Source organism: Bactrocera oleae, chromosome 3, assembly GCF_042242935.1.
Source record: "Bactrocera oleae isolate idBacOlea1 chromosome 3, idBacOlea1, whole genome shotgun sequence".
In the NCBI taxonomy this organism is placed as follows: Eukaryota; Metazoa; Arthropoda; class Insecta; order Diptera; family Tephritidae; genus Bactrocera; species Bactrocera oleae.
Window position 1 is genome coordinate 23,202,932 of NC_091537.1, and position 18,657 is coordinate 23,221,588.

Here is an 18,657-nt window from a genome sequence, read left to right on the forward strand (position 1 = left end):
CGTAGTCGAGTACTCTTTAACATAATTAATATAGGGTTTAGTGGTATTGCAAATTAATAAAAACAATCCAAAAACTGTCCTTTGATCTCGACGTCCAAACAATCCAATATTAATATATTATATAATATTTTTATATATCACCCAGATTTTAACAAGTTTCTTAAAGGGGTATATCCAGTTGCAAATCAAAAAAAACGTGTTTTTGTTTTAAGATTTGTTTCCTTTTTTTTGAATAGTCATTTTATTTAATAAATAAATATAAAAAATTTACATTTACAGCCTTTAATGTACTTTAAAAATCGTTGATTTTGAAAAATTTTGGACTCCCTTAATCCCGTAGCCGATCTCCAGGAGGACCTCCAAAAATAAGATGTCTGGCGGGGAGAAAGATTTTTCTGCTTAAAATTATTTGATATCCTAAAATCAAAAAAAAAAAAATATCTACAATAGATGAATACAGGTAATGATCGAAGAACTAGTCAAAATTTTGATTTTTGACAAAATGGCAGCGTTTCGAGAATAACGTGTTTAAAGTTTTGGGAGTCGATTACATTGAGTTAAAAAATTCTTTAAAGTATACTTATATCTCCAAAACTATTTGCCGGATCAACATCAAAATTTCAGAAAACATTTGCAAATAAATGTACTTTTTAAAATTTGGAAGTGGTTATACCTTTACCCCTAAATCTTTAGTATTCACTGAGAAGTCGAATAACCTGATACTTGACAACACTGAAAGCCGCCTTGACGTCTTTTGAATAGATCTACTCCGCAAAGGAGTAAAGACAACGCGGGTTAGGGAAGAAGAACGAAATAAAAATAGATAAAATAAAAGTACACATGAAAACAAGACAACAAGCGAATATAGAGACGTGGCGTATTAAGAAACACGGCGGGGTAAACTACTACTTAACACAGATGCTCTCCGGTCACAAGTTATATTACCGAAAATACTTGTACAACAGGGGAAAACAGAAAGTCCTGTATGTTTTTACAGGACGAACCACTAGACGACGCAAACCATACCTTATTTAAGTGCCGTCGACGGAAAGGAGCACGCAGAACATAAGAAGATAAACTGGATTAACTCAATACGGACAATCTACAAAAACAAAAGCTTATGTACTACGCACTAAAAAAGGGACATGGCCAGAGAGCTTGTGCCCGGAGAATTCGAGTCAATAGAAGGTGAGCCAAATACTTGTAGTTTGATGCTGGCTATAAAATCATAGGCATTCCTGGACGCAGGTAGAGTAGAAACTGATCTGCAAAATGTCCAACTTGGGAACCTTGCCCTGAAGAAATGCGAAAGCGGCACGAGGCACGGGAAAGTATTTAAGTGGATACACTATTCACGTAGGATGACGATCCCTTTACGGTGCAAAACCCTAAAACAAAAAAAATTACTTGTAATTTATCAAATGGAAGCGATTTGAACTTGGTCATTCACAAACAGTAAACGCATTTGCTTTCCCACATATTCTCTTTGAACGCCTCCGAGTGATTTTTGGGGTTGAGCATATATTCTCAATTTCTTGTGAATTGTAACATCTGTTCCATTGTTGGCATGTAATAATGTATTGTAATAACCTGATTCGAATGAGATAAGAGGCAATACTTATAATAAAATGCGTAATAAATTATGTAAGTCCGGTCATGCCAACTTGTAATGAGCTTAGCTTTACATTGCCACGAGTTATTGGTCGTTAGGTGTTTTTTGAAATCACTTGAGCTCTCGTGGTACCTCAAAAGAGTCAGAAATATGCGTTTGCGTCAACTTGTCGAGGAGTATTTCAAAAATTCAACATTGCATGGAGCAAAATTTATTGTGGACAAAGATGCATCATGGATAGAGAGATTGTTTTGGACGTTATGTCTAGTGGCCTCGTGGCTGGCTTCCTGGCAGCTGATAAAGGTTTCATTGGGTACATATTTACATTTTCAATGTGATATGCTGAATCGCTCATATATATTTATTAACTCTGTGTCTACTAGATGCTTTTGAGCACAATGCCATCAGTTTTGTGGTGGAGAGTTCCTATCGGGATTGGGACACCAATTTCCCGGCAATTGTTGTTTGTGAATCGAAAAACATGGATCGCATACAGGAAGTGGCGGAGCAGTAAGTGTTAAAATACCTAAAAGGATTTGCTCTACGCTTTTAATTGAAATATTCACACTTTTCACCTTTTTACCAGACTCTGGGGCGCCGATCATGATTTCACATTGGAGGAAGTGCTTAGCGAAATTTCATTCTTTCGTGGCGAATCTTATCACACCGTGCATGAATGTGGCGGTGAGGAGCCGGCGGAAAACTGCTTTTACTCGAATTTCTCGTATTACGCTCAATTGGTGCGCAGCAGTTGTCAGGACTCAATACAAAATTGTATGTGGAATGACAAGGCCTTTGAATGTTGTAAATACTTCCATCGCATGGAAACGGAACTGGGCATTTGTTATGCCGTCAACTCCTTACAAGCGGGGTGTGTATTGCTTTTTCTTAATAAAGAATCGATCACAAACTGAAGACTTCCTCGAATTTCAGTAAAAACAATGGCCCCAAGCTGAATATGTACTCAAATCGCTATACTGGACCAGGATCCTTGAAAATGGAACTGCACACTGAAGCCACTGTAAGTACTTAAAGCTTATAAAATTAATTATTTTGATAAATTTTAAGATGATGTGCTTTTTTTATACATTAATGTTATATACAAATGAAGATGGCTAATCAAAGAGAGTAAAATATTTTGTAACCTGTTACGATATATTACATATTCTTTCAACAATACAGGATGCGCCATCTTTTGTGTCATTATGCAAACACTTAATAACTTGGAGATATATTCATGAATCCGAATTCATCCGATCCATTTAAACCGAAACAACTCTTCAAAAAAGTGACATTTTACATTCAAAATAATCGTTCAGTTATGCGTATGCAAAATTTCAGATCGATATCTCAAAAACCGAGAGTTCGCATACAAACGGTTATTTGGGGAACATAATTTTCATTCGAGTTTTATAAACATATTCACATAACATAAATTGAATTCGATGGATGTTGATTCATTATATCAGCCAAAACGTCTTGAAGGTAATTGGTTTCCACCAGCCGGAGCGCTATATCGCAGGGCGCATAAAACTTATGAATTTCTGCAGCAAAAACTTCCATGGGTCTGTAGCCAAAAAAGCGCAGAATTTATTGGTCACGCAGATCTTCCGATTTGACTACTTCTGACTTCTTTTTGAGGGGTTATTAGAAAATGAAGCCTTCGCCAGCGGCGCTCGGAGTATTGACGAGCTTAAAATAAACAGTCGTTTTTACATAAACCCCATATCGTTCGAGATATCTAAAAAGTAATGGGCAAATAAAAATGCTGTGGCCATTAAAGTGGGCCCATTGGCTGATGTATTCAGTCTAAATAAATTCAAAAAATTAACTTAAAATATCGCAAATATAAAAGGCTGTTTTTTGAAAGCATAAGACGTAATATGTCTTACCCTGCACTTTTGAAGTACTTATTTTCAAATTTATTTATTTCCTTTGTTATTGTCTAATTTAAGGTTTTTATTCTTGGTGAGGAGGAGGTACCAACTTTTGTTACTCCCAAAACGGATTACCTATTAGTTGGGCCGTACGTGTCATTTGTGTAAGTTGTGTGAATTTTTACAAAACTCAGAAAGAGTTCTTGCATATTAAGGTAGGTTTATTAAGGATTAATAATGAAATTTGGCTTAATTTTTGTGGCATCACTTCATTCAAAAACACATTGATATGTAGGTATATGTATAAAAAAGTTATAATTTTACATTTCGAAATTCTTAAGATATGTATATATCAGTTCGGCAGCCATCACAGTTTCTATAATGTCTACAACAAAATTAAAAGGTAACTAATAGTTTATCAACCTATTTCCCTAAGTCGCCACATATCCAAGCGAGACATTCAAAACGACGAACAAATTCGTGCAACGAGTGTGGCTCAGCGCAATTGTCGATTTAGTGATGAAAATAATTTGGACGTCCACCGCTACTACAGTTATTCCGCTTGTACAGTGCAATGCCGTAAGGATCGCCAGATCGAATTCTGCAATTGCTCTAGTCATCTTTCACCGAACACACCAGATTGGCAGATGTGCAATATGGATGGGTTGGAGTGTTTGAATCGCAATTACGAAGATTTATCGGTAATCATTGCTAAGTGGTCACGCGGACGCAAAGGGCTGGTGTGCGATTGTCTGCCTTCCTGCACAGAAGTTGACATTTCTACGGTGCATGACAGCAAAGAAAAGTAAGCAAAGAATAAAAGTTACAACCCAGTCAGCATTTGACAGATGGCTGGTCACATTGGCGGATATTTAACGGTAGTGTGTAGATAAGTGTAATGCGTTTCTAACTCTTTCACGATGACATTCGCATAATGTTCGTGATCAAAACTCGACAGTAGGTATATATGGTAATATGTATTGCTATTGTGACTCGCTTTATATTCATAAAGAAGTTCGCGCCAGAGGATTCGATCTATTCAGTAAGCCGACTCAACTTTAAGTCCGTTATGTTTGCAAATGCCGACTGGGAAGGCTAACAGTGATTAATATAAAAATTAAACCAAAATAAATATTTGTATTTCAGCATTTTAGAGAATCAGAATCCATTGGCTAAAGTTGAGATTTCGCTTATTGAATTGCCCACAGAGCGCTATAAGCGAAATGTTGTGCGTGGAAAGTTGGATCTAGTGGGTATGCGAGTTATTTCAATTAATTTATATTTTAATATATATTTATTGTTGTGTTATTCATAAACATGTCTACAGAATTCTGTTTGCAATCTTAATATATGTTTCGGATTAAAAGACCATTCGTCAATATTATTGCAATTCTTTCAGTGTCAATTGGCGGCACTACCGGCCTTTTCGTTGGCGCCAGTCTCTTGAGCTTCGTGGAGATTATTTATTACATTACAATTCGCCCTTATGGCACCATGGTGTCGGAGAAGCGACAATTGCGTCAAAAAATGCTGATTTCATAAAATACAACCACTGAAATGATAACGAAGACAAGCAGCGACTTCTCGTAGCTCTTTTCTTTGCCTTCTAATTAACTGCTAATAAAATTAATAAATAAAACCACTTTGGCGTCAAGAAATTTATGTGTGATTTTTTCAACTTTGAAAACAATACAAATATGGTGCATATGTATTTGGATTACAGTTTTTATTAAGATGGAAATATAGAACGTTTTTGATTGACTCGACACTTGTAACCTGGGAAATGTGAACAACCCTTATTGACAACAAAAGGGATGGTTGCCAACATCGTCTGCCTTGTAACAAACGAATTGCTATATGATCATCTCTGATTTTATAGTGAGTTTTCTCACAAGCGGTTTGAGGTAGGGAATATCCGGCAATTTTATTTAGTAAATTTCTATTCTAATGTTTTTACACACATATGCATATACATTTTAATCACTATCGAATCTGATTTAAGTCTTATAACAATCTTTTTGCTTTTAGATATAATTTTGGTAGAAGAATTTGCCTTTTGCTCAAAATAGGATGTTGGGTAACATCCATACCTATTTTTATACCCTGAACAGGGTATACTAAGTTTGTCACGATGTTTGTAACACCAAAACGGAAACTTCGGAGATATTACAAAGTATGTATTAATACTTATGTATATATATATATTTATATATAAGTGATTAACGTGACGAGCTGAGTCAGTTTAGGCATGTCCGTTAGCCATGTATACTCGTGTATTTTGAAGGTTACGTGTCATTAAAAATTGTAGAAAACTAAAAAAAGGCTGTTTTTGGAAAGTGTTTTTTCAAGAAACTTAGGATGATGATATGAATTTATTAAAAATGGTGCCAAAAAGGTTGGATGAATTGTGTAAAACATTATAAGGCTGCACAAAACTAAATAACAGAACATGCTCTGTACTTGTTTAAGGGGGTATTCTAGTCTAGAAGCATGAATTTCAGGTAATTTTCAAAGTGTCGTAAAAAAGGCACTTCATATTTTTACTATCCATTTTTTGATTAGTTGTTTATTAACATTTCAATAGTACAGAAAAACTTAAAAAAATAAAAAATAATGAAAACAAGTAAGGATGGGCTAAGTTCGGATGTAACCGAACATTTTATACTCTCGCAAAGTCAAATGGTATACTCGTTTGAGAGTTCTTTGTGGATTGACTGATATTTTCGGTAGAAGGTCAACTATAGGCACTGGGGTCCACATATTTAGTACTTAGGGGTTTGAACAGTTTTAGTTCGATTTAGACAATTTTTGGCCGCAAGGTGGCATACTTTAATTGCATTATTCACGCAAAGTTTTACCCCGATATAATCATTGTTACCTGATTTGCATAGTGGAAAGTGAAAGAATCAGATGGAATTGAAAATGGTGTTACATGGGAAATAGGCGCGGTTGTAGTCCGATTTCGCCCATTTTCGCACTATGACATAGAAACATAAAAAGAACGTTATGCACCAAATTTGGTTGAAATCGGTTGAGCAGATCTCAAGATATGGGGTTTCACCTAAAAGTGGGCTGTGTCACGCCCACCTCTAATTTTGAACGCTTTTCCTATAAAGTCATCTCATACCATTCCAGAAATAAAATTTAATGTCTCTGGCGTGTTTAGTGCTTGATTTATCGCGCTTTTAGTAGTTTTTAACAGTACCGTTATATGGGGAGTGGGCGGAGTTGCCACCCGATTTCAACTATTTTCACACCGTCAATAGAAGGGCTAAAACATTTGCTTCTAGTGAATTTTGTTATTATGGCATTAGCGGTTTAGGAGATATGCACATTAAACCTATTAGAGGCGGGACCACGCCCACTTAAAAAAAAAAAGTTTTAACTGCAGATGCCCCTCCCTAATGTGATCCTGTGTACCAAATAACAGTCTTGTATCTTATTGCGGAGCTTAGTTATGGCAAGTTATTTGTTTTTGATTAATGGCGTTTTGTGGGCGTGGCAGTGGTCCGATTACGCCCATCTGCAATACCAACCGTCTCACGGTACCAAGAAACATGTCTACCAAGTTTCATAAAGATATCTCAATTTTTACTCAAGTTAGAGCTTGCACGGACGGACGGACGGACAGACATCCTGATCATTTATATATATATAACCCTATATCTAACTCGATTAGTTTTGGGTGATACAAACAACCGTTAGGTGAACAAAACTATTATACTCTGTAGCAACAGGTTGCGAGAGTATAAAAATTCGAAAACCAGCTGTATAAGTGGGAGATCTTTTTTTTACCTTTTTTATACTCTCGCAACCTGTTGCTACAGAGTATAATAGTTTTGTTCACCTAACGGTTGTTTGTATCACCCAAAACTAATCGAGTTAGATATAGGGTTATATATATATAAATGATCAGGATGAAGAGACGAGTTGAAATCCGGGTGACTGTCTGTCCGTCCGTCCGTCCGTCCGTCCGTCCGTCCGTTCATATCTCCTAAACCGCTAACACTATAATAACAAAATTCACTAGAAGCAAATGTTTTTAGCACTTCTATTGACGGTGTGAAAATAGTTGAAATCGGGTGGCAACTTCGCCCACTCCCCATATAACGGTACTGTTAAAAACTACTAAAAGCGCGATAAATCAAGCACTAAACACTCCAGAGACATTAAATTTTATCTCTGAGATGGTATAAATTGGCTTTATAGGAACCGCGTTCAAAATTAGCCAGTGGGCGTGGCACAGCCCACTTTTAGGTGAAAACCCATATCTTGAGATCTCCTCAACCAAATTTCAACCAAATTCGGTGCATAACGTTCTTTTCATGTTTCTATGTCATAGTGTGAAAATGGGCGAAATCGGACTACAACCACGCTTACTTCCCATGTAACACCATTTTAAATTCCATCTGATTCTTTCACTTTCCACTATGCAAATCAGGTAACAATGATTATATCGGGGTAAAACTTTGCGTGAATAATGCAATTAAAGTATGCCACCTTGCGGCCAAAAATTGTCTAAATCGAACTAAAACTGTTCAAACCCCTAAGTACTAAATATGTGGACCCCAGTGCCTAGAGTTGACCTTCTACCGAAAATATCAGTCAATCCACAAAGAAATCTCAAACGAGTATACCATTTGACTTTGCGAGAGTATAAAATGTTCGGTTACATCCGAACTTAGCCCTTCCTTACTTTTTGATTGTTTCGAATTTTTATTAATAGTAAAAATTGCAATTTGGGAACATGGCTAGCTCCTGTAGATAAGTCTACGAAGAGGACTCTCTTAAAATTTCAGGTAAATCGGTAGAACCGGTATAACTTGAGAAATCGTTGGTATCGTATTAAAAAAGAAATTTTCAAGAAATACACGCTTAAAGTTTTAAGTTAAAACCAAACCGGCGAACTTGTAACTATTTAAACTGTCCAAATGCGTAAGATAATTTTTTAGATTTATTAAAGTTTCTAGTGTAGACTACCCCCTTAATCTAGAATATAGAATTTCAAAGGGCTTTAACTTATTGTCGGAGAGACTGCATTTATAATTTACATAAATATTTCCACAAATAAACGAATTGTGTAACAGCAACAAATAAAACTGTACGTACATAGGTATGTTTCTTATCAAACGTGAGAAACGCAATTAGATATTTTGTTCCGAAAACAACAACAGAAAATTACTTTGTAAATAAATATTTTTAACGATATCGGCAACAAAATAAAAACAGATGTATGTAACAAACAAACGCCACATAAACATATGTATATATGTATGTGCTTGCATAAGTTTGTAAACATCTGAATCTGTATATATAATACTTATTGCACTTATTGCTCGATAAATATCGGCGACAGTTGATTCGAGAAGCTCTACGAATTTGGACGGTCGCCAAAACATAGACACATTGTAACGCTGAACTGGTGGAAATTAAGGCAAAAGTGAATTTTTCTGTATAAATACAAGAAATCAACAATTTTAGAATTACAAAAGAAAAGCGAAAATGTCACTAAATATTGCCGATTTAGATAAAAGTTCTCCAGCGGCAACCAAAAAGCTGCTAACGAACGCAGAATGCCAACAAATTCTGGCCAAAGCCTGTGTAACGGCGTCTAAGTTGCAGCTAAAAGACTTTCTACTGACGCCGGCCGAGAATGCATGTGGCTATCTTGGCGAATATTATCATCTGTTGGTGCAGTACAGCGTCGTTGAGGCAGATGAAAACAAAAATGTAAGTTTTGGCGTTAACAGCCCAATTTGTGGCACACTTTTGGGCTGAAAGTGTGTGAAATTAGTTCTATACATGTTGCTTGTAAAATCGCAGCTAGCTGATGGGCGCGAAATGCGCGAACTGCGTGCTTTCGTCAAACGTGTGCCCCAGGCTAGCGCAGAGCCTGAGAAGGAGGCGATATTTCGAAAAGAGGCAGGGTTGTATGTAACACTTTTGAAGCAATTACGGAAATACTGTAAGTACAATAACTTTTTAAATTAACTTGATACTAAAACTGGTTCTTTTGTTATTTCAAACACAAAGTCTTCTTTGTTCAACTGAAAAGTGATTAAATCATATTTTGAGACTTTTCAAAAAATTATTTGCTGCAAATTCTTCCAACGCGCAGTTCTAATCACGTAACAAATACAAAACTTTTCTTAGAAGTGCTTGATTTTGATCGTTCAGTTTGTGTGGCTGCTATATGCTATAGTGATTCGACCTCAACAATTTCTTCGCAGATTACACGATTGCTATACAAAATAATAAGAACTTGATTACGATCACTCAATTTGGAGGGCAGCTATATGATGGCCTGATATCTGCGGTTCCGACAAATGAGCAGCTTCTTGGGAAGAAAAGGACGTGTACAGTTCAGTTCGATATCTCAAAAAATGAGTGACTAGTTCGCGTATATACAGACAGACGGACATGGCTAAATCGACTCAGTCCGTCATGCGAATCATAAATATATATATTTTATAGATTCCCAATGAGACAGTATTTCGCTTCTTCAAAGTCCACTGTGTCGACTGTTCCTTGGTTTTTTTGTACCAATGGTTTTGTTGAAGGTGAAATCGGACCGCCGCGTATATGAAGTAGTTTGCAACCAAATAAGAACCGAAATTTTAAATTAGAAATCGCCTCAGAAGATTGATATTGTCTGCTGAAGTAAAATCGCTCTTATTACAGGAGAGTTGTTATTAATGTGATAATTTGAATTTCTCTTTCTTTTCAGCCACTGTTTCATGGTCACCTCGCTGCTACTATGCACGCGACGATCTCATTGTTCTCGAAGATTTGGAACAATTGGGTTATGCCCTGTATCCCAAAGCCGAAGCATGTATTCGTGACGACTATTTGCAAAACGTGCTACGAGCTTTAGCTGCTCAGCACGCATCCAGTTTAGCGCTCGAACACATAGAAGGCGTTTGTATTGGCGACATCTATCCACAATTAGAAGAAGAGATCACTGTGTCACATCGAGTGCCGTGGTACACCACGGGGTTACGTGTCATTCGCACTTTGGTTACATCACAGTTAGAAGCACTACCAACATTTGTACGGGAATCTATTGAAGCGCGCTTTTTGGTCGCCATTGAAAGCGTGTATGGTATGACCAATATTTCTGCTAAATATCGCAATGTGCTTTGCCATCGCGATATTTGGCGCGGTAATATCTTCTTTAATGACAACACTTTGGCCACTTCGAATGCGAACGAGTGTTCGGTAATATTCGTGGATTATCAAACTGCGCGCTACTGTCCGCCTGCTATCGATTTGATATACATATTGTTTATGAACCTAGATAAGGTTACAAGAAAAGCCAAAGAAATGGAATATTTGCGCTTTTATTACGATATTCTACAAAGAGATTGCGTCGCCAATGGGTTTGCGCAGACAGCTGTGCCGCTCTCTTTTTCAGATTTATTGGCATCTTATTGGGAATTTCAGTTTTTCGGTTTGCTTTACAGAGCGATTGCCAGTACGATTCTGAATGTTCCACGAGAGATTGTGACCAATTTTTACGTTCATGTGGAACGCACTGATGTAGTATTAAAACTGATGAATGAATTTCCCGACTTTGGAAAGTATATGGCGGAACAGATTTGTGACATTTTGCAGTTTCTGAGCGAAGAAAGTTATGAGAGCACTAATCGCATTTGATCTATTAGCATTTAATAATAAGATATGTTCAGCACATATATGTAGCTATTTGAGTAACTACGATGCAGATCAATTACCTACCAAATACCAAGCAGTAGTCTTGTTATACCTTGAAGAGGGTTTACTATGTTTGCCACAATGTTTGTAATACTCAAAAGGAAACGTCGGAAAACCTAAAAATTATATGTGTATATAAATTATCAGTGTGACGAGCTAAGTCGATTAAGCCATGTCCGTCTGTCTGTAGTTTCTGTTCCTCAGCTTTTGGGATATCGACCTGAAATGTGTACGCTTTCTCCGATATCGGACTACTATAGCATATGCTGCCGTACAAACTACTTGTTCAAATCCAGTCCTTTTATGGTAAACTTTATTTAGCAGTTATTATTGTCCAGGGCTACGGTACGATCATTTGTGCTATAAAAAATGCATCTGTGAAGGGTATTATAGCTTTGGTTCAGCCGAAATTACCGTCTTTTCTTATTTTTGAAGTTCATTCTTGTCGGATCATATAATTAGGTCGACATCTGGTTCCAAGTATGTAATCAATATCTGAAACTGCATATAGACTTTGATTTTAAATACGGACGAGAGACTGAGAAATGTTATTGTGCTTACTCCAATTAATTTATTCTACAGGAATAGAATGTTTCAAAAACAAGTTTGAATTTTTAAGTAAAACAAATTTTATTTAGACTGAGAAGGCTATGAACAGATATTTTACAAAGTATATACATATATAATAATTTATCAATGAATATGTGTTTTAGCAGAGCGAAAATTGCTAACTCTTTGTAATTTTATCTAGGACCATAATGTCGGAATTTGTCTAGCTGGTGTTAGCAAAATATAAATATTGATCAAGATAATGACATATGGCATCCATAAATGTGTTTGTTGTCAACTATTGATAAGAGCAAAGCAGCAACTTGTTTCATGCAATAAAAAGCCATAAGTAACTAATTTTAAGTTTTTTAATTTGTGTTGAGTTTTCTAAAGATGTCTTAATTGTCAAATGACTTATGGTGTGGAGCGGGCTAATTTCACTTCCACTAAATATACCATTTTTGAGTGTATGTATAGTTTTTTATACCCTGAGCAGAGTATATTAAGTATGTCACGAAGTTCGTAACAAGCAGAAGGAAACATCGGAGACCCTATAAAATATATGTATGAATAATGAGCATGACGAGCTGAGTGGATTTAGCCATGTCCGTCTGTAAATACGTGAACTAGTCCTTCACTTTTTAAGACATTGATCTAAAGTTGTGCACACGTCCTTTTCTCCCCAAGAAGCTACTCAAGGCAACGCTACAATTTTCGAATTTTTTTTAGATTTATTATATATATATTATATAGCTGCATATAAACTAAACGATGAAAGTTCTTGTATGAAAAACTTTTTTTCGTAACGAAATTTGGCATGGCTTTTTTCCAAGATAATGCTATAACATCTGAAATAATGTTTCAATCGCCGTGGTTCATTTAAGGAAAGAGGATACACCGTTATTAGAAAAAGATCATTTCTGAATTCCATAAAGATTTCTTATATATTGACCGAGAGTTGCGGTATAAAGTTAAGTATATGGGGGCTAAGTAAAGTTTTGACCTACCCATTTTTAGCACAAGTTACAGTGCCAGTCGACAATTTTATTACACTATTTATCAAAAGTTTTATTCTGATAACTTTATTGATGTTTAATTTAAATACTATAAAGTGAAGAATCGAAAGAGACGGAATTTAAAAGTTTGTTATATAGGAATAAGTCTTAGTTGTCATCCAATTTTGCCAATTTTTGCAGTTGATTTTTGGTTAAAATGCCTCGAGTGCTTCCCGAGATATATAATTTCACAAAACTATTATACTCTGTAGCAACATGTTGCAAGAGTATAAATATCAAGAACTTTTATGATTACTTTCCTGTTGGCCCCAATGTTTATAAAATGAATAAATGTAAACATCACTCTTTATCTTCAGTTATAACTGATTAGTATAAGTAACGAGTAAACTAACCATATTATTTAGTTGCCATTCGCTTGTGGAGGCGCGACGACGACGCGATCGTGTTTGTGAACTTTTCTGATACCAGTACATAGTATACAAATTTATTTCACGATATACGTTGGTTTTGATTGTCATTCAGAAACTGCGAGCGCCGCAAATATTTTCGCGAATTAGCTTTTGGCAAAAGTGATAAAAATGAGTCCGACAACAACGCTTGTACGTGTTGATAAGCAAAATGATCTCTTTTCACGCTCCGAAGTCAAGCAAATTTTGAGAAATATATTGAATTCAAATACGGCTGCTACGTTGTTGGAATATAATGTGTCGCCAGAGTGTTCACCAACTGGTTACTTAGGCGAATATTTTAGTTTGGAATTAAAATACAAATTTCTAGAGGTAATGTGGATTTGAGTGGCACTGACCTACGGCTAACTGCCGCATATAAAGGGTGTTTCGTTTTGAACAATTAATATTTTCAACGGAATATACAAACCTAACTTTTGTTAAGATTGCTAAGCTTCTTTTAACACAAACGAAAACGTCGGGACCCAATAAAGTATTGTATAGTTGGTAAATGATTATCAATGATCTGTTTGTCGGTATATACGCAAGCTAGTCCCTCAGTTTTGAGATATCGATCTGAAGTTTTGCAAATATTCTTTTCTCTCCACAACTTTAGCATATAGCAATTATACAAAACTAAGTTCTTGTATTAAAAAAAAAGTATATATTTGACAAGATATCTTCACGAAATTTTATATAATATGTATCTTTGTCAAAGACAATTTCCGAACCAATTGTTCAGATTGGATTACTATATAGCTGCCATACAAACTGAACGATCAAAATTTTACTTTTTGTTTGGAAACTGGGTACAGCCGAAGTTGACGTTTTTTTTTCGTTTCGAAGTTCGTTTTGTCAAAAAATTTATTGAGTTGTGGCGTCATTAATTAAAGAGTAAATTATTTGTAATATTATATATTGTATAGATATATTTTTATTTCACACATTTTGTAAGATGTGAAAACAAATAAATGTGTACAAATCAGGATAAACCAATTCTGGTATCATTTCTAGTCCAACGACACAATTCAAACAACGCGAGTATTCGTTAAATCCTTGCCTTATCAAAATCCCAAGATGACGGCGTTTATTGAAGCTTGTGGCATGCTTACCAAAGAAGCCTCGATATACGAGCAACTCTTAAATGAGTTGAGGAAATTGAGTGAGTATAACAAGTATTTGGATTTGTTGGAGAAAATAACAAAATAAGCAAATATCGACCCACTTAAAGTTGTCGTGGTAATTTTTGCAACCACTTAACAGGCAGATAAATTTTAGCTACTATTTTTTGAGCATTGGTATTTACTATTTGTTCACTTCTTTTTGTTTCCATTTATGCGTTATCTATTGTGTTATCATTCTCAATAATAATACTATGTCCATCAATAGAGATTTTTAATAATGTCTGTTATCTTCTACAGCGTCGACCGTCTGGTGTGCTCAGTGCTACTTTACACGCAGAGATCTGTTTGTCATGCAAAATATTGTTGATATGGGTTATGAGGCGCTAGTGGACCCCGGGGAATTTCTAACACAAGCACAGATAGACGTACTACTGAAAAGCTTAGCAACAATGCATGCTTGTATTGTCACATATGAAGAGCAAAATAAAGTCAATATCGGAGAGCAGCTAAAAGATGTTTTAAGAGAGATGACAGTTTCACCAGAGGTGGTTTTTTATACTGCGGGAGTGAGGGTAAGTATTAAGTAGATAACTTAGTCGCTCTAAACACCTATATAACTAATCGATTTTTTTTTAATTTTGAAGGAGTAATATAACATACATATATTTATATGTATTAGGTTGGGCAAAAATAAACGTTTAATTTTTTTTATTTAAAGAAAGATTTCTGGAAAAGTTGGCACTCTTAAATTCTTACTTCAGAATTTTTTGCTTGCAGGCTATCTTAGCTGTTGCCCGCGTCCACCCTGCCTATCAATGCGAGACGTTGCAAAAGTTTATTGCCGAAGAGCTGCCGCAACGTATGGACAACGTATACGAAATGGTAAATCCGTCAAAAAAATATCGGAATGTTTTCTGCCATCGCGATCTCTGGGGTGGCAACTTATTCTTTAACAAATTTAAACCCGATACAGAACCTGTCGTTCTCGTAGACTACCAACTGGCACGCTATAGTCCACCGGCGATCGATGTCCTCATGGCCGTGTATTTGAATATAACACCACAACAACGAAAAACAATGAAACACTGGTGCTATGATAGATACTATAACTACTTTGCTGAGGAACTAAAGAAACAGGGCCTATCAGCAGAGCAGCTAATTAGTCGGAGCGAATTTGAGCAATCCCTGCAAGAGTTGGAACTCTTTGGCGCACTATACAACTGTATATCAGCGACGATACTGCGAGTACCGGGCGATTACTTAAAGGATTTGAAGTTGAATCATCCGGACGCATTTCACCGCTATACAAATGTAGATCGAGTGGAAGAGGTGCTCGAGCTGTTAAAAATTGATAAGACATTCCGAGATTATATTTTTGAGTGTGTTGACGAAATGATAAGTTTGTTGTTGTAGAAAGTAATGTTAATAACAATATATATTAATATAATATTAATAAAGTAATAGAAATTATACAATTAATGCCACAAGTCTGGATTTCTTATTAAATATTCTATAAGTTCTTCAATGGGCCACATAATCTTTGACTCGTAGGAGGGATCCATTTCCATTATACGTTGAAAAAATTCATCACGCTGAGTATTCATATAGTGGTCGAACTTTTCTTGCTCCTCTGCACGCCACTTATTAGACAAACCGTCTGGCATCATTGTTAACGGCTTAGTAATAGCCATAATAACGAGTGCTGGCAGATGAGCACGACGTATATCTTCCAGAAGCTCCGCCTTAATAACAATATCAGGTGGCAAATCCAACTCCTTAAAGCGCGCTTGCAACTCGGAAACATAATGCTCGATATACTCCTTCATATGCAGCTTTCTTTCGCTTGCTGTGGTTTGGCCATATAAAAAGAATAGTACGTCTAAGCCAGGCTGAGCGTACCGGCTTAGTTGAAAGTCGACAATACAGCAAGCAGTTGGTTCATTATTTGTATCGAACTTAAAAAATATGTTTCGATCCCATGAATCACGATGTAAGTAAACATTACGTGATCTAGTGGAGGGTTCCGTATACTTTTGCATATCCATAAGCAGCGTGAAAAGCTTGTCATTGATGAGTGGTTGTTTCTCTGGTGTTTGAAATTTTCGGTAATTTTTCGCAAGGAAAATTATTCCCTGTAAAAACATAATTAAAAGATTATTTCAATAAAAGCGTTACGATATTTGGAAATGGGGTGTATCTCTAAGCAAAATACTCAACACTGTAGAAAAAATCCATTCAATAAAGGTATTTTAATCTAGTTAAACTTTGCGACAGTCAAGAAAAAGTTTTTCAACAAATTTGCTTCTTTGTTACATAACCATTGGGCAAGTTGAGGGCGCCTATTGTTATGCCATCAAAAAAGGCAATATATCTGGATGAAATTATCTTGACAGATTGTAGAGATAATTGATATGTAATCGGTGTTTTTTTTACATGAATGGTTTTCAATGAGACACAACTTTTTTCGTAGTTGGTCTCTTTGACAACAGTTATTTGATTTATACTCAGTTTGGTTTGCCATTGTATAATGAACAGACTTACTCCGGAACAACGTTTGCAAATCGTGCGAATCAGTGTGAATCAGAACCAATCGTGTAATCGTGTGTTTGTACCATAACAAACTGGAATTTTTTTGGCCATAACATAAACTGTATGCGACTTATTTCTTCTTGAAAATCACGTGTCTAAATAAAAACGCCCTTTATATATATATATCTTCAAATTATCCTAAATGTGGCTTTGCTGCAACTTGTTAAACTCTATTCAATTTAACTTTACCTTAGCGCCGGTGACGTACCACGCATTTTCTGCAATTAACATCAGTTCAAATAAAGAACCCTCGAATTGCTTGCCGATATTAACGTCTTCCTTCTCTTCCCATGCAATGCTACCTACATGTAGCTGAGCCAAGTGCGTGAGAAATAGCTTGATATGCCTGTGCGTATATGGCTCATCGCTGGTCAGATGCCGATAGCCTAGGTGTGCAGCGGAGAGATCTTCAAGCACCAATAAATCACTGCGCGCATAATAGCATTCAGCATACAGTTTTGTGGTGGCTGAGTGCAATCGGAAATAAGATTTCGAAATAGCAACAAATGCAAATTATACTCACCATACTTTTGTATATTCGGCAAGATCGCTGTGTAGGCACAGATCTCTTTGCGAAAAAAACACTTGCGCTCACACTCAGCACGTTGCAATTCGTTAGAAACGGGCACCGATTTTACAAAACAACAAAGCTCTCGTTTACCCTCAGTTGAGTGCTGAGAATTTATAAATATAATTATATTTTATAAGAAATGCATTTTTTAAACAGCATTTTGCTCACCTCGTCTGCTATTTGCACGCGAAGCTTGAAATATTCACCCATAAAACCCACGAGATCGTTTGATCCCTTTTCAAGTGTATAGCTTGCAATTTTTATACTCTCATCTGGACTTAATTTCAATGCATTTCTAACAACTGTTTCACATTCTTTAGCGCTTAAAGTGCAAACGACCTTCTCGCTCATTTCATCCGGCATCTGTTCCTAACACTCGCTGATTTCGAACTGCCGTTACTTGTTGTATCGCAAATGATTTCTCTGCCATTACAATGTGTTACTCGCGATCGTTTTCGTTTGTTATATACGAGTATGTATGTATATAGTAGTAGTAGTTAGGTGCACATATACTAGTAATGTTTTCAAGTGCGCTGCTATTGTTGCTAGTAACTATCTTAATGCTAAATAATGTAATACATTGTAGCGACATCTTATCTCATCCCGCGATTTCAATTTGAATCAATTATGAATTAGCTTCTGGCTTATCTTTGAGTTTGCTATTATTACGAGGGCTGCTATATAGCTTGCTGGCTATCTGACATTTCCATTGGAAAGTTTGACATTTTTTAGCATAACATCACTCAGAATGTTTTGTCATTTAATCGTGAATTGTTTTATTTACAGGGAATTAAAAAACCAAGATCGTTTTTCAACAATTGTTGTTCAATTCATTTGGCATCCATCTTCGTACCTTTTGAATGTATTGTATGTGGCTGTTTTAAAATTACTGCTTGAGTGACTCCACAAGATTCTTCGAGCTCTTCTTATGTTGAGCAATTCATCGAGTATTATTTCCAGTTCCCTATCATCAAATCCAAGACTTTCTTCGTCATCCAAGCCAAATCACCACTTTGAAATAGTGCAAAACGCTTTTGCCAATTCGCTCAGCTAGAGAATGTTCCCTATAAACTGGCACAGGAAAAAAATGTGTGCAAAATTTCAGATCAACATCTTAAAATCTGAGAGACTAAAGACAGACGGACAGACGGACATGATTA

At 36.1% G+C, this 18,657-nt stretch overlaps 4 protein-coding genes across 4 annotated transcripts; 3 read left to right on the forward strand and 1 right to left on the reverse strand.

Moving 5' to 3' along the window:
* The first annotated feature begins 1,753 nt into the window (after positions 1–1,753).
* On the forward strand, positions 1,754–5,132 carry ppk13 (pickpocket 13). Its single transcript, XM_014238130.3, has 8 exons — positions 1,754–1,925; positions 1,996–2,122; positions 2,199–2,483; positions 2,546–2,633; positions 3,568–3,653; positions 3,926–4,294; positions 4,636–4,742; positions 4,889–5,132. The coding sequence occupies exons 1-8, from the start codon at positions 1,763–1,765 to the stop codon at positions 5,029–5,031; spliced, it is 1,368 nt and encodes a 455-aa protein (XP_014093605.2). The 5' UTR covers positions 1,754–1,762; the 3' UTR covers positions 5,032–5,132.
* A 3,691-nt stretch (positions 5,133–8,823) lies between these two features.
* On the forward strand, positions 8,824–12,108 carry LOC106619852 (uncharacterized). Its single transcript, XM_014238140.3, has 3 exons — positions 8,824–9,219; positions 9,313–9,454; positions 10,217–12,108. Exons 1-3 carry the CDS (start codon positions 8,992–8,994, stop codon positions 11,143–11,145), a joined length of 1,299 nt encoding a protein of 432 aa, XP_014093615.2. The 5' UTR covers positions 8,824–8,991; the 3' UTR covers positions 11,146–12,108.
* A 139-nt stretch (positions 12,109–12,247) lies between these two features.
* Positions 12,248–15,824, forward strand: LOC106619849 (uncharacterized). Its single transcript, XM_014238137.3, has 4 exons — positions 12,248–13,546; positions 14,228–14,375; positions 14,635–14,909; positions 15,115–15,824. Exons 1-4 carry the CDS (start codon positions 13,346–13,348, stop codon positions 15,748–15,750), a joined length of 1,260 nt encoding a protein of 419 aa, XP_014093612.2. The 5' UTR covers positions 12,248–13,345; the 3' UTR covers positions 15,751–15,824.
* Positions 15,755–17,924, reverse strand: LOC106619848 (uncharacterized). Its single transcript, XM_014238135.3, has 4 exons — positions 17,666–17,924; positions 17,450–17,600; positions 17,116–17,393; positions 15,755–16,469 (listed from the first exon to the last, which is right to left on the reverse strand). Exons 1-4 carry the CDS (start codon positions 17,858–17,860, stop codon positions 15,813–15,815), a joined length of 1,281 nt encoding a protein of 426 aa, XP_014093610.3. The 5' UTR covers positions 17,861–17,924; the 3' UTR covers positions 15,755–15,812.
* Between the last annotated feature and the right edge of the window lie 733 nt (positions 17,925–18,657).

Bases quoted from the DNA above. Each gene is read 5' to 3' on its own strand.
- LOC106619849 (XM_014238137.3), top strand. From the start codon at position 13,346: ATGAGTCCGACAACAACGCTTGTACGTGTTGATAAGCAAAATGATCTC. The intron at 13,547-14,227 runs GTAATGTGGATT...TATCATTTCTAG, and splicing joins TAAAATACAAATTTCTAGAG to TCCAACGACACAATTCAAAC. The intron at 14,910-15,114 runs GTAAGTATTAAG...TTTTGCTTGCAG, and splicing joins TTTATACTGCGGGAGTGAGG to GCTATCTTAGCTGTTGCCCG.
- LOC106619852 (XM_014238140.3), top strand. From the start codon at position 8,992: ATGTCACTAAATATTGCCGATTTAGATAAAAGTTCTCCAGCGGCAACC. The intron at 9,220-9,312 runs GTAAGTTTTGGC...GTAAAATCGCAG, and splicing joins AGGCAGATGAAAACAAAAAT to CTAGCTGATGGGCGCGAAAT. The intron at 9,455-10,216 runs GTAAGTACAATA...CTTTCTTTTCAG, and splicing joins GAAGCAATTACGGAAATACT to CCACTGTTTCATGGTCACCT.
- ppk13 (XM_014238130.3), top strand. From the start codon at position 1,763: ATGCGTTTGCGTCAACTTGTCGAGGAGTATTTCAAAAATTCAACATTG. The intron at 2,123-2,198 runs GTAAGTGTTAAA...CCTTTTTACCAG, and splicing joins ATACAGGAAGTGGCGGAGCA to ACTCTGGGGCGCCGATCATG. The intron at 4,295-4,635 runs GTAAGCAAAGAA...TTTGTATTTCAG, and splicing joins GTGCATGACAGCAAAGAAAA to CATTTTAGAGAATCAGAATC.
- LOC106619848 (XM_014238135.3), bottom strand. From the start codon at position 17,860: ATGCCGGATGAAATGAGCGAGAAGGTCGTTTGCACTTTAAGCGCTAAA. The intron at 17,601-17,665 runs GTGAGCAAAATG...ATAAATTCTCAG, and splicing joins GCGTGCAAATAGCAGACGAG to CACTCAACTGAGGGTAAACG. The intron at 17,394-17,449 runs GTGAGTATAATT...GATTGCACTCAG, and splicing joins GCCGAATATACAAAAGTATG to CCACCACAAAACTGTATGCT.